The 18,485-nt window shown below is 52.4% G+C and overlaps 1 protein-coding gene across 2 annotated transcripts in view; it reads right to left on the bottom strand.

Annotated features, from left to right (window-relative positions):
* Positions 1 to 372: 372 nt before the first annotated feature.
* SSH1 (slingshot protein phosphatase 1) overlaps positions 373 to 18,485 on the bottom strand; it is a 62,613-nt gene continuing 44,500 nt past the window's right edge. For both annotated transcript variants that reach the window (XM_060118602.1, XM_060118601.1), the window contains exons 11-15: positions 16,716 to 16,762; positions 14,904 to 15,050; positions 12,643 to 12,843; positions 9,808 to 10,351; positions 373 to 6,456 (exon numbers count right to left, since the gene is read on the bottom strand). In XM_060118602.1, coding sequence (XP_059974585.1) covers positions 5,230 to 6,456; positions 9,808 to 10,351; positions 12,643 to 12,843; positions 14,904 to 15,050; positions 16,716 to 16,762 — 2,166 coding nt within the window. In that variant the 3' untranslated portion in view covers positions 373 to 5,229. The remainder of the gene's footprint in view (positions 6,457 to 9,807; positions 10,352 to 12,642; positions 12,844 to 14,903; positions 15,051 to 16,715; positions 16,763 to 18,485) is intronic.

The raw sequence follows: 18,485 nt of genomic DNA, 5'->3' as shown, positions 1-18,485 counted from the left end.
TGTGCAGGGAGAGATGCCACCCCAAGTCCAAGTCCCACCCTGGGTGGTGGGGTGGAGGAACGGGACAGGTTTTTTTGGTATACAAGTGACCACCCACAACTGGGCCTGCTCTTCCTTACTGGCAAGATCAGGAGGGAAAAGGATGATTCCTGCAGGAGCTGACCTTCTTCCCCTGGTTCTTTCTTTGGTCTCACCTGTCCAGGTGTTTAGCATGGGGCCCAGCATACGGCAGATGCTCAGTCAAGACCGGCCATCATGATGACGAAGCTGCAACCAAGTCTCCTGGCAAGGGCTGAAGAGGCTGTTGCTTTTTGGCACAAGTTTGGAGGTCATCAGGCATTTATAAAGAAAAAGTTTATTTTCATCACAAGAAGCACACAGACTATACACAGTACACACCAACAGAAGTAAAAAAAAAAAAGTGCATTATGCATCTTCTACTGCAAATTCACAGTACAAAAGATACTGCCTTTTAAATATATAATATAAAAAAAACAAGAAGAAAAACAATATAATAAAAAAAAAATCATTGATATCATAACGCAACACACTGGAACCCACTGGCGGCTTCTGAAAACCAAAGGGCAGCCCATCTTGTGGAGCTCCTGATGGCGGTCTGTACCTGCATTTTGTTGCAAAGAGCTCAGGACACCAGCAGAGAGGAAAACAGGGGGGCCTAGGTGGTAATAAAAACTCTACTGAACAGGAGTACAGTTGCGTGATGGGGGGAACAGGGGAGGGGCTGGGCTGCGGTCCAGGGCGAGCCTGGACCGCGCCACCCCCCGGCTGGCCAGCAAACCAATCCCGTTCTTTCCTCGCTTACTACGGACCGGGCTGTGGCTGAAACCGTGCCTGCCTTGCCAGCAGAAACCGCCAGTGCCGTTTCTAGCAACACTCCTGGCCTGGCTGCGGGCAGGTGCGAGAAGCCACACAACAGATCAGCACAAGTACGGGGCAGGCAAGCTCCAGCACTAAAACGCCAACCACCACTGACGAGGCAAAGTATCCAATCACAGAAGGCGAGAGCTTAACGGTTGCCCATAAATACACAGTATTTGTAAACTATTATTAAGGCACTCGATTGTAAAACAATAATTACAGTGTCAGGAAGGAGGGAGGGAGGGAGCGGCCATCTCCGTGAGCAGCGCGGCCGACAGAAAGGACAGCAGAGGACCGGGGGTCTGGTTCTAAGACTCCTGCTAAGAGACCGACATAAGCCGGGGCTGCAGCACCCACTGCAAGACAAAGACGAGGTGGTCAAATCCACACCCACCAAGGGCAGCACCGCACGGCGTTGTTCCAGACCGTTCAAGGTGACCTGCTTCATAGCTCTGGTGACACAGTGTGCGAGTACGTGAGGGAGGAGGGATGCACGTGATGCTCTGATTCAAGTGATAGATAGATTCAAATATATATATTTGTGCAGAGTGAACTCATACACATGCGTATTCAACTGCAGAGCAGACAATAAAAAGACCAAGTAGCTGAGCACGGGGGTCCATAAGTACCTTCATTTGGCATGCCGCGTCGGGGAGACGCTGGGGGTGCGACAGTAGCCGGTGACCCTGCACCACGCTGTCCCAATGTCACAAATCTCCTGCCCGCCTGGCTCCCCTGCCGGAGGTGAAGGGGCGGCCGTCACTGTGCCGGCTGCGTGGGTGCGGGGAAGCCCTGCCGGGTGGCAAGCCAGAGCAGGGTTCTGGGAAATGTGTTCTGGCACCAAGCGTTTCCAGCCAACAGACAGCAAGTCGCTCTTCGGACACCTTGGGTGAGGTTACTCACATGCTCTCGACTAAATGACAGCATTTCCTCTCACCAGGGAGCAGGGGGCCCAGGGGAGCAGGGGATCCATCAGCCTCCTGGGATGGCACCTGTGCACAGTGCCGACGTACAGGGTTGTCCTGACGATGTTAATTCTATGGCCTCTTTGGCTCCATCCCAGGCCTCCTCTGGGCTTATCCAGGAGGGAAAAGGCTTTAGAAAGGGCTGGAATGTTTTTTAGCTGGAGAGGGTGGGATGGAGCGGAAGGGAGCTGGACAGAGTAACCTGCTCGCCTGATGGACCGGGTGCCTCCACCCAGCAGAGAGCTGTCTGGCAGCCGAGAGGTTGGTACTGGTGCCTGCACTGAGACCAAAGAGGCAGGGGAGACTGGGGGCGAGAACCTTGTTCTCAAGAAGTTCATGGACTGATGCACATTGCTCCAAGGCCCTGAAGTAACTACAAGACAAAGACATGGAAATCGGCAAGGTCAAGACCCGATCAGAGGGCAGCACGGTTTCCCCTCTCTCTGTGACCACTCCTCCTCTTCGACTCAACAAAACTTGATGAGAAGACCTCCCTGTATCAATGCAAGAAGACCTAGAGGAGTTCACTCTAATTTTGGCATGCCATGTGAGTGAGAGTGCGAGTGAGGGAAAGGTGAGGTGGAAGAGGAAATGCAGCTGAATTCACAGGGTATTGAGCTGATGTAGAAAGTTTTTGTTCTCGCCTAGTTCGACAAAGGCATTCCACGAAGATGGCGGTCACCAAAATCAATGACTTTCACAGCGTAAACCACTGCCGCCTACATTCAGAATTTCCCCCATCTGCTAAGCTTACAGATGAAGCACTGGTCAAGATGTGGCACAGCTTATGGTGTAAGCTTTCTTTTCAGAGACCGGTATGAATCTGTCTTTGCCAAGGTGCCTCCAAGCCTGGTAGGATGCTCTTGTCTTGTTAGTACAACATTTAAAATAGCAATGTGCCACATGTTTGTGCACCACTGATCTGGGTCTCAGAGAAAAACCTTCACCCTCTTCTCCAGGCTACAGTGTCATCCATCAAGAGTGCTTCATTTTGCTCTGATGATGGGCACCTAGGCCCTGGTCTGTTTAGCTACTGACAGACTAGCTCCTGACAACGAACGGTGACTCTGCCAAAAGCCAAAGACCCACCAGTATTCGTAATCCTCCTCCCACCCTTTAACTGGATAAGAAAAATTATGGCTTTCAAAATTAAGGTCTTCAAAAATATGTAACACCCAGGCATGGTTAAAAAACCAACATAAGCCTGGCATCATCAAATCTAAAGGATTATTTTGACACAAAAGTTGATCCACCACATGAAATTTAATTTGGCAAAACACTGAACCTGATATATTTTTTTGAGACTGTGCTCTTGTTGGCTGAGAGAGAGGAGGAAACCCAACTGAGTTTTCCAGAATAAGTGGATAATCACCTTTTAAGCTGATTTCAGTTGACAGTGGTGGAAAACCAATTCCGATAAGGTAAAATAATGTATACTTTAATTAAAAAAAATAAGGCCAGGGAGAAAAAGTTTCCGGAGAGAGGGTTTTTGCAAAAACTCTACCCACTAGTTGAAATACGGACTAGCTTTCTTCCTGAAGAACCTGCCTGGGCTATTCTTGGGGGCCCAGTTCTGACCAACGTAAGACGGCAACTCATTTACCCACGTTTGGAATTTAGCTGGCCCTTGAAGGATTTCTAGTTTCGCTGGCCAGGGCTTGGCAAAGGTTTTCTATAAAGAGCCTGGTCGCAAGGTAGCTAGCTTAGGTTTTGCAGGCTACATGGTCTCTGTCGCCTATTTGTTAATTTTTTGATAATCCCTTAAAACTGTAAAAAAAAAAATGTTAGCTCTTGGGGCCGTACACCATGGTTTGCTGACCCCTGAATTAAACGTAACCGACCTCTTCTCTCTCTCCAAAAAATTTTAACATCCTGTCTTGCCGGCCAACATCAGAGGACTCCCTCCACTCAAGATCTTTAGAGGGACTACTCCCAGAGCCACTCAGGACCACGTGCTGTCCTGCCCACTGGGAAGAGCCGCAGAGAAACAGGAAGCAGCATTCTCACCGCAGGAAGGGGCGACTGTAAACATCTGCCAAGGCTTCCACCTGTCCCACTTCTCAGAGAAGCTGCTGCTAAGTTGTTCCTTGAGAGTGACTGAGCGTTCCTCACTGCTGAAATCTCCTTTTCCTCCCCAAACATGAGTACATGTGACCTAATGAACCTGAGTGCTGGGGCTCCTGACGGGGTGACCCACATCTCAGAATCCCCGGCCCCGCCAGACACTACGAACCACAACACGACCGCATTGGGTTCCGCAGCAGATAAGACTCAATGATACTTTGTGGGTCCTTCTCTCCAGATGGGGGACAACTGAAGACTGACCTTTAGCAACAACTGAGGACCCCACACACATTTCCCCCCACCTCACCCCAGGGCCGGCCAGACACACGTCACTCAGCTGTGACAACGCGCCAGGACAGGCAAGTCAACTGCTCAGAGGACCTCCACTCACCCTGGAGTTGGTCTGACAACAGCATTCATGCCTTTGTGTCACTTTAACTAGCACTGTTTGGTGCAGGCACCTTAAAAGTCTTAATACTTTTTGAGGTCCTGACAACCACACAACAAAAAGTTCTCTTTTGGAAAAATCTTTTCTGACACAGCATTTTTCCCTGGAATGAACCTTGGTCATTACTGGAGTTTAAAAATAAAAAGCAGAGTAGGATCAGAGGTAGGACTTCTACTGCCATCCACGAGTTTCCCCAGAAGGGCCTGAATGAGCTAGGACACGTGCCATGGTGGCGATGCCAATGCCATAGCTATTCTTTTGCAGGTTGTGCCGGAGGATTTTTTGTTTTTTGGCTGTGTTGGGTCTTCATTGCTGTGCATGGGCTTCTCTAGTTGTGGCGAGCAGGGGCTGCTCTTCACTGCGGTGCGCGGGCTTCTTATTGTCATGGCTTCTCTTGTTGCAGAGCGTGAGCTCTAGAGTGCAGGCTCGGTAGTTGTGGCGCACAGGCCTAGTTGCTCTGCAGCATGTGGGATCTTCCCGGGCCAGGGCTCGAACCCGTGTTCCCTGCATTGGCAGGTGGATTCTTAACCACTGCACCACCAGGGAAGCCCTGTGCCAGAGGATTTTTGCTGTGTGTGCATCGCTGTATAAATGCTCTTCTTAACACCCGAGAAGCACCTGAAACACCTCATTTGGAGTCAGAGTCTACTGGTCAACAGCTGCTGGTTCTCCCAGGCCACAAAACCAATGCTCCCCTTTCTTCTTGTGCTGTATGTTAGGTGTTGTTGTTTCTTCTCCCCTTTGCCGCAAGAGGGGAGGAAAAGTAAGGATAACGCCAATTGTTTAAAGGAAATCAAGACAGAAGGGGCGGACCGAAATCCACAGTGAAACTAAAGGAGGGATCAGAGAAGTCCAAACGCAGCCAAAGGCGGGTCAGCTTTTGCTCATCCACGAAGGGCTTTTCAAGTTTTCCGGGGCAGATTTCCCTGATGGTTTAGAGGTTGCAGCTGGGTTCCTGGGGGCCACTGGGGGCTCATGCAAGAAGGAAGACTCGCTCAACCTGGCATCCTGGGAGTCAGCCACGGTGGACACGTCGGCCTCACTGGACAGGTCCTCCGTTGAGAGGTTGAGGCTCCCGAGCTTGGCGAGGGAGTGAGAGCGCTTGAGCGGGGACGAGACCGTGAGGCCCGCCAGCCGGAGCCGGGTCTCGATCTCCTGCGTGCGCTGCTTCACCAGCCCGGGCTTCCCGCGGACGCTGTGGATGCTGTCGCTGCTCGAGCTCCGGGTCAGGTTGGAGCTCATGGAGGATGAGGTCGGGGTGTAGCAGATGGTCTTCAGGAAGTCTTTTGAGAAGTGACTGGCGTGGTCTGGGCGGCAGAGAAAGAGCGGGGGGCTCTTCAGTGGGGCTCCTTCTGACGGAGGGGGGCCAGCCTCGGGCTTCTCGTCGCCCTGGGCTTGGCCAGGCAGAGCCGGGTCCTGGTTCTCCTCGGGGATGCTGGCCTCCAGCCTGCTGGTGGGGCCATCCTTGCAGGGGGCCGCCAGGTCGGCCGGCGTGCCCTTCAGCCTTTCTAGTTCTTTGGTGTGCTTGCGGACCAAGCCCGCCTTCTGCAGCTGGATGATGGATTCCTGGTGCTGCATCAAGTAGCTGTTGGCTGTTGGTTTCTCGGCTTCTTTACTGAACAGGAGCCGCAGGTCCTTGGCCGGCTTCGGATCCTTCTTGGGCGGTGCATCGTCCTTCGCTACTTCCGCGTTGGGGGCGTTCTTAACACAGTGAGAATTCTTCAAAAGGAGGGACTTTGGTAGGACTTTGTGAGTGTCTCTGGAAGGTTCCAAAAGGCTGGCTGGTAGATCTGGGGCAGCCCCGGCCCCAGGGCCACTGATGTCTGGCCTCCTCGAGCCTGCTGGTGGTAGGAAGGGGGGAGTGTCGGTTGGGCCAGAGGACAGTTTCTCTGAAGCTCGGGACCTGCTGGCCACATGGGCCACGGGGGAAGACGTGAGGTGAGGCAGGAAGGTGGGCTGGGTGCAGATGGCGGGAGCACCGGGGTTCTTGCATCGCTCCCCAAAGGCCTCGGGAATCCCACTGGCTGCAGGGTACATGCAGTCGGCGCAGGATTTGTAGGAAGGCTTCACTTTGTTAAGGATCCCAAAGATCGCATCATGCTGAAAGGGACAAGAACATCGTGAGGGCGCGACCCAAGCCGAAGCCCGAAAAATACAAGGAGGGCAGGAGGAGGGGCTGGGGCAGGCACTGGGCTGGCAGTGCTCTCACTTCAGCTGGGGCTGGGATAGAGCCCTCTCAGAACCCATATGACCGTGACTAATGCAGGTTAGGGATGGGTTAGAGACACTGAATCAAACTTCCCGGAAGCTACGAGCCCACAGTCCTGGGCAAACCTTCGGCCACATGGCCAGGAGCAGGGCCTCCAAGGGCCTCCCTTCTCAACTCCGCCTCCGCCACTTGCACCAAATGACCCTTTCCAGCGTTCTGGTATTGCCTGGAAACCAGAGTGACTTCGCCTCACCCTTTCCCCTCAAGGCCTCGGGAGAATTAGTGAAATAACATTTCTGGCACAGTAACTGTGTCTCCCTTTCAGAAAGGGGCTGGAGTCTGCAGCCTGAAGACAGAACCCTTCCTGTCTGGCACAACAGAGCATGGCTCCAAGGAACCACCATCTAACTGTGCTCTTCACAGAGAGGTGGCAAAGGGCAGAAACGGTTCGGGAGAGACTCTAATACAGACCCAAACACGGGTGCCCACGGCCCCGATGAGGGAGCCAGGCAGAGGTGGGTTTCATACACCAGGGGAAAGCACGTTTGCACCACTCCCCAAGAAACACCCTGCCTCTGGCCACTGGGGGTCTCCGTGAGCTCAACGAGGGCCTCTCCACCCCGCCCTCCTCCTGATGGGCAGGCCAAGCCCTCACTCCCTCATGCGCCCATCGAATGGCACCAGGGCTGCTCTTCTGGGCCGAGACCCAGCCGAGAACCTCAGGAGTGGAGGCAAGAGGGTGACTCTCTTCCCTCGCGAGTTGTTTCGCTGTGAGACTCCTGAGGCGGTTGAAAACCAAGCCTTCTTGGTAAAAGGTTTCTCCCTGCCCCTCTGTCGTTGTCAGGGACTCATACCATCCTGTGTGGCAGCCCGAGGTCCCCGCAAGCTAAGGAGTCAGGGTACGGTCCAGTCCTGGAGGAGTCAAGGGGAAACCCAGCCCTGGTTCCTGGAGGCTTTCAAGGGGGCATGTGGAGAGCACCTGATGGGGCAGGTAGGGGGCCGGGTCTCCTGCGGGACCCCATCCTGGTCAGGATTCCTGGGGCGGGTTTCCAGGTCGACCACTGGGGCTTGGTCACCCCGGTCAGGATTCCTGGGGCGGGTTTCCAGGTCGACCACTGGGGCTTGGTCACCCCTGTGGTGAGGCCCAAACACAGACATTGTCCTGAAGCTTTCACCAAAGTGTCTATATGTTTGTTTCTTCTAAAACCTTTAGAATCTAACCTTCTAAACTGTGGTGAGATCTACCACAGTGGGAGATCTGAGAGGACCTTTCAGAGCTCATGGGGAGACAAGGGAGGAGGGAATTCATTCATCCAGCTCCTACTTAGGGAGCGGGCCTGTCCTGTGCCAGGCCTTGCACTGGGCGCAGGGGCTACGAGCAAGACAGTCCCCGCCCTCCGAGGGCCCTGTCTCTGGATGCTCCTAAGCTGTGCATTTCAGTCCCTGTCCCATCCTCTGAGCCACCCCCATCTCAGATGCCTGGCTTCCATCTCACCTCATCAGTCTGCCTGCAGACCACTGCCAGAGGGGCCTTGTCACCAACCACCTAACGCCCTCCCGTGCTTCCCAGCACCCTGGGAGGAAACACGCAGGGCCCTGCCATCATGGCCCGAGGCCCCGCGTGCCCAGCCACCTGTCCAACTGCGCCTCAGCCACTGCCCCTCAACCAGGCCAAGCTTTCCACCCGCAGGGGCCTGGGGCCCAGAAGATTCTCCTCCTGGCTCTCTGTGCAGCCAGCTCCGTCTCATCCCCTCCCCTCCCACCTTACCTGTGTCACCACACCAAGCACCACCTGTATGTTTTACATACAGGTGTTACAGCCTTACATGTTTACCTCCCATCTCCCTGTAAGACCACGTGTGTTGAGCTACCTTACAGCTGTACCCCCTCACCAACCTGGCCCCGGAGTTAATAAACACAACTTGAACAAGTGAATGGATGCTTATCTCTAGGTCCTATTCCCTAGATAATGTCACCCATCCACACTCTGGCCAGAAAAGGAAGGCTGGGTCCTTCGTTTATCTTCTTATCCAGGCTTCTCTCGTGGTCCCCATTCTACGACTCACAGCTGCGTCATCTCGGACCAACCGAGGCACCGCTGTCCCAGACAGAGAGGTTTTATATCATCTATCTTGACGGGCACTCGCTCTTTAAAGGGAAGATGAGCGGTGAGGGAAATTCGAGAGTAATTACTATTCAGTTTGGAATCTGGGTCCTGATTTGGAGTACGGGAGATTTCACTTCCCAGTTTTGTCTGCATTATAACGTGATGGTGGCGAACTCTCTGTACAAGGGGATGCCTCTGTCTGCCTCCCCAGTGCTTCACTAGAGAATCACAGCTGGCCCGGGAGGTGGGTGGTCAGGCCGCGGGAAATGAAGCTTCCTGCCCCCGGGCCAGGGCAAGCCAGCAGCAGAGCGAGGGCAGAACCCAAGACCAGGCTAACAGAGGACGTCCCTCCACGAAACCAGCCTCCACGCGTGGGCCACTTGGAGGAGGAAAAAGGCTGGAGGAGTTCTTGATTTTCTGAGCAAGTGCCAGGTTGAGGCAAAAGCCCTGTTGCAAATAACCCACCAAGTACGAGAGCTACAAGGGACTGCTGGAGTTAATGAAGCATTAGAGTCGGAGTTGCAAGACTAGATACTTGATGATGTCGGCTTCTTCAAGGTGGCAATGGTGTTATGGTTAGATTATAAACGGAAGCATTTGGGATGGAAACGACATCTGGGATTTGATTTGTTTCAGGATAATCCAGGGTATGGGAACGCGGATGGGGGTGAGATGAAAGGAAGAAAAGCCATACACTGGTAAAGGCTGAAGCTGGGTGATAAGTTATATGTTTTGTGGGTTTTTTTTTTTTTTTTGGCCATGCCTTGTGGCATACGGGATCTTAATTCCCTGACCAGGGATCGAACCTGGGCCCCCTGCAGTGGAAGCGCGGAGTCCTAACCACCGGACCGCCAGGAAATTCCCATAAGTTATATGTTTTATGTTTTACGTAAAAAAAAAGGAAAAAGACTTTGAAACGCTGCCTCAGATGTGAATGAGGCACCGGGGTGAAGAGGGCATGGGGATGATCACCATTCCCCAGGGGTCCCGGGTCCTCCATCATCCACCATCCCCATTGGCCTGTAGAATCGCGCGGAAAACCACCCACTGAGCTGGCAGAGGCAGCTGTTGGGGGGGCTGCCCCCGGGGCAGAAATGGCGTGCGAGCCGCCACCCCCTCACGGCCCCAGGCCTACCTCGAAGTCTTCCGGGCAGCTCCTCTTGCTGTTGTTGTTATTTAGGTTTTCCCAGTTCAGCAGGTTATTGAGCTCGGTTACGGGCTGCCCCCACTTCCCTGCTCCCGGGGCCTCCTCCCTTTCCATCTCCTCCACCTGTGGCGATGAGCCACCCTGGGCGTGGGGGCTCCCAAACTCTAGTTTCTTCCTCACTTCCTTCTCACAGAGTCCAGGACCTTCTGGGGGGTGTCCGGCCGGCTTGGATGCCTCTGCCGGCTGAGCGGCTTCTTCCAGCAGAGCATCCCTCTCCAGATCCTCCAGGTGGACCCAGCCACCCGTCTCGTCTCTGGGGCAGTGCAACAGGGGGTCTGAGAGTCGCCGGAGACAGCAGGGGAGAGCGGGTCCCCCGGGGGCCCCGCTGCCCGGGAACCCAGGCTCGGCGGTGGCATCCGGGCAGGGCGGCTGGGCTTCCGGGGTGCCGTCCAGGGTCTCCGGCAGGAAGTCCCCAGGCCCCGCTGGGTCATCCACAGGCTGCTGGCGCCACAGCTTGTTGTGCCGTTGTTTGCTGGGGGAAGGAAGGCAGAGGAAGGTCAGCAGACGCCAGTGCCCAAGGGTCCTGGGAGGAAGGGTGTGGGGAGCCAGCAAGGGGCAGTCCAAGGCTCGGGTGGACACAAGGGGCTCACCTGGGTAAAGCCTCTCTCGGTTCATTTATCCCCAAGAAATTCGAGAATGACGGAAATAGCCTTAGGACCCTAAGTCATCATGGCTCCCATACGTATGGCATCCCGCACGTATGATCCATGTGGGATCACGTAAACAACTTTGTCATGTGATGAGGATGTCGCAGACATGGGGAGGGGGTCTGGACCTGAAATCCTATCGTGGTTCTAGTGTCCCAGCTCTCCTGGTGAACAGGGTCATGCCATGGATGTTCCGTCTCTGTTTCCCCATCTGTCAAATAAGAAACCCAATCCTCTCCTACTTATGTCGTAGGGAAATAACGCGGATCAAAGTAGAGAGTCGATAAAGACTTATACACACTAACGTGACCATGTAAACACGTAATGCACCTGAATAAAGCTGGGGAGATGCCAGAAAATTGGAAATACTTGTGTAGGTCAGAGAGATTACAGGTCAGTTTTTAAAATAAGTCTTCTACTGCTGTGTTATTACTTTTATGACACATTTTTTAAACATGAGGGTTAAAAAAAAAAAAGAAGAAAGAGGCTCAGAGTGAAATCAGGCAAATGAGTCACCTCCACTAACCTCAGAGGATCACCAACATCCCAGGGTTGTGACGGTTAAGAGGAGAAAGAAGTAAACATAAAAGGACATGCAAACTAAGGGTTTGTTCTTTAATGCGAGGGAGCAACACGGTCATTCATGGCCATCTGCTGTGTGTGCACGTTCCGGGCAAGGCCAAGAGGGCCCTCAGACGGGGCTATAATTCAAGGTCAGTGCTGTGCTGTTGTGAACCTGGCCCGGCAACCCCTGGTTAGCCTGCAAACCCCTGATGGCAGCAAGTGACTGAAGGGCTACCGGAGGCGAGAGCAGGATGTGCCCCTTCCTCCTCCCCACCGTCCCCCTCGGCCCTGCCTGAGCACCTGTCCAGCCGCTCTCTGGTTGACACTGAAGGAGTCCAGAGATATCCGGAGCTGTTCTCCAGACCCGCCAGTTGCTTCCCCAAACGTGGCCAAGAAGCTGGTGGACTTAGCCTGTGGCCTCCTCACAACACCGGGCAGAAACCACCCAGAGAGGCCTTGAACAGACTGAACAGAAAAGGAACGGGGGGAAAGTGAGTCCCTAAGTCCAGCGATCCACCTGGGGTCACTGGGGGACCCCTCCATGGGGGCAGGATCACCTTGCACGGGAGCCCCAGAGGCTGACAGACCCGGGCATGCCCTCCAATCCCTGGGCCGCCCTCTGGCTGTGTGACATGGGACACCTTTTTTTTTTTTTTTTTTTTCTTTTTGTGGTACGCGGGCCTCTCACTGCTGTGGCCTCTCCTGTTGTGGAGCACAGGCTCCGGACGCGCAGGCCCAGCGGCCATGGCTCACGGGCCCAGCCGCTCCGCGGCATATGGGATCCTCCCAGATCGGGGCACGAACCCGTATCCCCTGCATCGGCAGGCGGACTCTCAACCACTGCGCCACCAGGGAGGCCCGACATGGGACACCTTAACCTCCAGCATCAGCTCCTTACTACCCATAAATGGGGGACCCCCTGTCCTCTGCAGACCTCTTTCATGGTGGGGTGGGTGGGTGGAGAATTACAAAGAAGCTATGTCATCACTGACCATGAGCCGGGTCTAGCGAAGCAGCTGCATGGTGCTCGTGGAAATTTTACAACAATCCTATCAGGGGGATTAGTTCTTAACTCGGAAGAGGAGACTGAGGCCGGGGGAAGATTGATGAGCTTGCCCTGAGCTACCAGCTCGTCAGCGGTGGGCCTGGGTCTGCCTCTGCAGTCCCTGGAGCTGCCCTGCAGTGAAGCCTGGCACGGGCTTGGCACAGAGCAGGTGCTCAGGAAACGGGGCAGCCCCGGGCCGAGACTCACACGGAGTCCTGCCTTGGATTAGAAGCCGTGCCCTGCTCCCTCCAGCTGCAAAACAGCTTTACATGCGTGCCAACACAATAAGCACAGATCCCTCCTGGAAACCACTAATCAAACCCCAAACAATCGTTGTTTTTCTCAAACCGATTCCCCCCAACCCCAAGAGGCAGGATTTTGGCTGTGGAAGCCACTGCTGGGCCAAACGGGAGCACGGCTGGGATGTGGCCGGCAGCCCCGGCCGGCTGGGCGGCAGGGCTTCTGGAGCTCGGCTCTGCCAATTCTTCCCTGCAGACAGGCACCCACCTGGCGTCCAAGATGCCTTCATACTCAGACAGCTGCCTCATAAAGCCCGCGTTGGGCCGTGTGATGCTGCGTTTTTGCTTCACGTAGTTGTAGGCTTTCTCCAGGGGCCAGCCAAATTCCTTCATCGCGTAGGCTATGACCGTGGAAGCAGAGCGACTGACGCCCATTTTGCAATGTACCAGGCACTTGGAGTGGTTCCTCCTGCAGCCGCGGGAGTGGGGGGAGAGGGCAAAAGTTGATACAACTGCATTCTCTCAGGTCTGGCACAATGGATCTTTTTTTTTTTTTTTTCTGCGGTATGCGGGCCTCTCACTGTCGTGGCCTCTCCCGTTGCGGAGCACAGGCTCTGGACGCGCAGGCTCAGCGGCCATGGCTCACGGGCCCAGCCGCTCCGCAGCACGTGGGATCTTCCCGGACCGGGGCACGAACCCGCGTCCCCTGCATCGGCAGGCGGACTCTCAACCACTGCGCCACCAGGGAAGCCCCCGGATCTTTTTTAAAAACACTTAAGTTATCTCATTGCCCAAACCCTCCGAGGTCCTGATGTTTAGGCAGCAGACATCCACACACCCTCAGTAGGAGATAACTTCACTGCAAAATCAATTAGCATACAATGGGAAATCGAGATCAATCTGGCCTGGCCTGGCCAAGTTTTGCAGAGAGAAAGCTCCCCATTTGGGCGCCTTCCCAGGTGGCTGGGATCTGCCGGGAGACCAGAGCCCCCTGGGCAGGAAGCAACCGGGCAGCGAAAGGGATATTTGCACAAGCTACTCACTCAGCTGCTAGAGCAGATGGAGACAGGGAGCAGGTTACTGTAGAGAAACAGGGTCAGTGAACTGAAAGCCACCGGGCCCCTGGCAGAGAGAGTGCCTCGGCAGACAGGAGGGTCAAGGAGCCAGCGTGAGTCCGCAGCACTTGACTTGGCCACCAGAAAAAGAAGCCAAAGGGAACAGATGGGCCGATAGGCTTTTTGTAGGGAGACGGTACCAGCCCAGGAGAGGCTGATATAACAGACACGGCAAGGCCAGGAACACTGTTGCTCTAGCTTTCGCCTGCTCACAAAGGTGAGGGGCACCAGGCTGGGGAGGGCTGCACCTGTGCAAGTTTATTTGTACAGGCGGTAGCAGGCTGGCCAGCCTGCCGATTTACATTAGAAGCAGCACACGTGCTCGGTGAGAGGAGGCTCATTTCCTATACTCCAGGCCTAAAGTTCATCCTCAAACCTCAGGGGGTTTTTTGGACTGCCAAAGTCTATCCCCCAGGAACCCAGGGGAACTAAGATTTGGTCCTACATCATGGAGCTTTGACTTGGGTGCAAAGCAGAAGAGGTGTCTCTTGATAGCATCTCAAAGAGTTGTCTCTTTCTGGTCCTGACTTCAGTGGACAGAGTTGTTCCACAGGAGAATAAGGTGAGGACAAAAGACACGTGACAGCAGTGACAGGCTCGGGGCAGTGGGGACCCCTGATGGTCCGTCCCATTCTACGTGAACAGGAGTCACACTAACTCAGGTGGAGGGGGGCCACAGCTCAGGGCATCTGCCCGAGTAGATTTCTGAGTAGATTTCTCCAGGGAAGCAGCCCCAAAGGTGCTCTGAGTCACGTACGATCCGCCCCGCCTCCTCTCTCCTCTGGCTCTGTGACTCCCCGTGCGCAAAGCTCCCAAGAGTGTCCGCTTGGTACAGGACCCTTGCCTGCAGCCAGTGCTAATGACGAAACGGGGGTCAAATGTCACGGCAGGTGAAAGAGAATGAGCTCATCTGGGGACCCCTGGAGAAGATCAAGGACTCGGCCCTTTTGATGCTTGGGGTCCAGCACTCTAAAACCAGAGGCCCGGGCTTCCCTGGTGGCGAAGTGGTTGAGAATCTGCCTGCCAATGCAGGGGACACGGGTTCGAGCCCTGGTCTGGGAAGATCCCACATGCTGCAGAGCAACTGGGCCTGTGAGCCACAGCTACTGAGCCTGCGCGTCTGGAGCCTGTGCTCCGCAACAAGAGAGGCCGCGACAGTGAGAGGCCCGCGCACCGCGATGAAGAGTGGCCCCTGCTCGCCACAACTAGAGAAAGCCCTCGCACAGAAACGAAGACCGAATGCAGCCAAATAAATAAATAAATAAATAAATAAAACCAGAGGCCCATCAGACATCACAGGCCCCTCCAGCCAGGAGGCAGCTATGTCTGGGGTCACCATTAATGTCTGCCCACCCCGCGGCTGCCGGTCAGCTTCTTCCCCAGCCTGGTTTCTCTGACTTCTCCGCCCACTTACTTTGCTTTGTTTATAAAATGGTACGCCTCATTCCAGTGGGCGAGGAGGTCTGTGGTCTCTTCATCATAGACTCGGATGTTATGATACGCAAATAAGCCAGGGAAAAAATTATCTATTTCTCTAGTGACGTTTAAAATGTAGTCAACACTGCAATGGGAAAAAAAAAAAAAAAGAACAAATTGGAGAATCAGAATGTGGATTGACAAAAACCAAAGTAACAACAAACTGAGCAGAGAAAAAATTAAATACACATTTATAAAGGGTCTGTGTTTTTATGGCAGGACTTCATAGTGGTGGTCTTTGGGTTTTTTTTTTTGGTATCTTCTAAATACCCTCTACATGATGAGAGTACATTATATTTATGATAAAAAACAAATTTCTGCCTAAAAAACTTATAAAAAGAAAGCTCCGTCCAAAGCATTGCTAAGCAACGTTAATTCTGGAAAGTAATCACACATATTACCTAAATACATTTTTTAACTCCTTTAAAGTTTCAAAATTTGTAACCATTATGAGTATACAGAGGCTTTAAAAAAAAAACAACCGGGCTTCCCTGGTGGCGCAGTGGTTGAGAGTCCACCTGCCGATGCAGGGGACATGGGTTTGTGCCCCAGTCTGGGAAGATCCCACATGCCGCGGAGCGGCTGGGCCCGTGAGCCATGGCCGTTGAGCCTGCACGTCTGGAGCCTGTGCTCAACGGGAGAGGCCACAACAGTGAGAGGCCCGCGTACCGCAAAAAAAAACAAACAAAAAAACCCCAACGTCTCCACTTTTAAGTAGTTAAAAAGCTGAATATATCCATACATTTTTTATATCCTTGGGAACTGCCTTAACTCCTTTTTGAAACAAGGCAGGCTATAAATAAATAAATAGTTGGGAGGGTCTGCTAACCCAGCTAACTCAGGTTCTATAGTTCTCTAACCTTAATACTTACATTCCTGGAAGACCAACGTAATTTCAGGAGTTTGAAAACACCTCAAATAGATTTCAAAAGAGCATACTTATAAATGCTTTGGAAAAAAAAGAAAAACCTTTAAAATCATTTATTTATTCCCAGCAAGATAAAGCATACACAGCATCACCCTATACTTTAAGATCCCTTTCTCTTGAAAGAACACATCTTAACTAGTAGTTCTAAAGATATATTTTAAGATTTGTTTAGTCTTGACTTTTAAATGCAGTAATTCAAGAATGCCATCATGTCAGACCCACAGGATGGTGATTTTGTGGCTGTGTTGTTTTTTTTAAAAAATGTCCAGACATCTGTTCTTGAAGGTCTAGGTTTAAGCATTTTTTATCCCTGCTGCCGAGTATTTCTCAGATTGAGACAGGCATGTGTTTCTGGCCAACGCTGAGCATTTAGCTGCAAGATTCCCACCAGGCTCAAAAGTACAACCACAGAGAGAACCAGGAGTGGTCCGGGGAGCAGGGCTGCTGACTGGCCCACCGGTAAGTGTGTCCACACTGGGGCTGTCAGCATCTCTGCAGGGCAGGGGGGAGGGGGGCGGCGCGTGGCCGCATCAGCATCCAGGCTGTCCTATACCATTTGAGGGTGATTTAGAATCATTCTCCCTGACACACATATTTCTAAACCCCAGTAAACTCTAAAATCCATGAATTATTCAGGAGGTGGCATTTTGAAGCACCTCTGTTTAGCTATGCAAATCAGGCCGGCAGCTGCTTTGGAGATTGGGGTGGGCAATTCGAGGCAGGCAGGCAGGCAGCGCCCGGGCTCGGCTTCGAATGGACGGCTGAGCTGAGTGTTTCTAAGCTGCCTGGAAGGATGAGGGGAGACAAGGGGAGCAGACTCACCCTGAGCCCTGCAGTTCCTCCAGATTGGATGCATTCCATTCAGAGCCCTGGGGGACAGATCACACAAACCCCCGTGAGTGTCACACGTCAGCCTCAGAGCTGCTTACGGGATGTACGGTGTGCGCTAGCCCTGACGGTGATGGGTATCTCATGGGCCCCTGGACTCAGAGGCCGATAAGAAAGCTGACAGAAAGAGGCCGATATCAGAGCAGGTTCCCCGGGAGTTTGTGGCATTGTCAGGGAAAGGGGCTGGTCGAGGAGATCCTGCCCCCTCTCATCACTCCCTTTCCTAAGACTCCAGCAGGGTCCTGTCACCAGAGGCAGTGACCTCCGACCTCCCACGCAGGAGAGGGCGCTTTCACATACCACTGACTAGAGCAGGAATTGGTTTACCTTTTCTGGGAAGTATTTGGCAATATTAAAAAAGTTCCCACCCTCTGACCTAGAAATTCCACTTACAAAAAGCTACCCTAAGGAAACACCCAGAAATCACAGAGATATATGTACAAGGATATTTACGGTTATTTATAATAACAAAACAGCAGAAACCACCCAAAGGTCCGACAAGAAGAAATCATATGATGGAGCCGTTAAAATAAAGCATACTTTTGGAGGATATTTAATGACACAGGGAAATACCACATAATGAAAAAAATTTTTTTTAAAGCAGGATACAAAACTATATAATCAAACAGTACAGTTCTTTCTTTTTCTTTTTCTTTCTTTTTTAAGAAGCTTTAAATGCATTAAAAAAAAAAAACCAGAAGATAGAAAAACAAACATACCAAAGTGTCAACAGTGACTGCCTCTGGATTTGTGAAATTGAGAATGCTTTTAAATTTCCTTTCTTCAACTTATATTTCCTAACTTTCTGTAACATGTTCTAACTTCATACTTTAAAAATGGGATTAAAAAAAATACAAAACCCCCCATTTCTGAGCAGGCAAAGAACACGGAAGGGAAAAAACAAAGAAAAAAACATCACTTTGGTCTTAGGAAATGCAATCGACACAGAGTCACAAAGAGCAAAAGCACCCTCTTGGTCTCCCTATAAACTTCCTTTCCCAAGAGGGTGGACCACTCTAGATGCAGGGGCTGCAGGGGCCCCAACGGAGCTGGCAGCATGTGGGCACTAGCTGGATTTTCATATTGGAGGGAGAGGCTCAAACATAAAAATTCCTTTAGTATCTCTCATGGAAAAAGTGACATAAAGCACCAAACCACGCTGAAAAAATAACAAAAGCTCTGCTAAGCCTGTGAGCATCCTCTTGCCGTGATCACCACCTAGTGGACAGACGGGCCGAGGTGCCTTCGGTTCTGTGTCCACCAGGGAAAACCATCAACTTCCCAGAGAGGATTACAGCCGGGGCTGCTTTCAAGATTCAGGCTTCAAATCCACACATCTATACACATTTAAATATATATACATTAAACATGTATAGATCTATGTATATAGATCAATATATATATAAATACGCTAAATATATATTTAATACGTTAAATATGTATCATGACATACACATTTGGGGAACTACTGATTACTTCCTACAGGCAGAAAACACAGTCCTTCATGCCTTTGGCAGCAAATACACGTCCTCAACTTTCCAAGGATGTGATTTCTGCTCTAACGATGGGTACCAGTTTTGAGTGCCTACGGAAACTGCACTCAGTGCTTAAAATATGTACTAACTTAATCCTCATACTCATCCCCTGAGGTACAGGATGAAGGAAAGGAGAGGCCAAGAGACTTGCCCCCGGGCACCTGGCTGG

The sequence above is a fragment of the Mesoplodon densirostris genome, chromosome 15, assembly GCF_025265405.1.
Source record: "Mesoplodon densirostris isolate mMesDen1 chromosome 15, mMesDen1 primary haplotype, whole genome shotgun sequence".
NCBI lineage: Eukaryota > Metazoa > Chordata > Mammalia > Artiodactyla > Ziphiidae > Mesoplodon > Mesoplodon densirostris.
The sequence above is the reverse complement of the archived record's forward strand: the minus strand, read 5'-3'. Positions and strand labels throughout refer to the sequence as shown.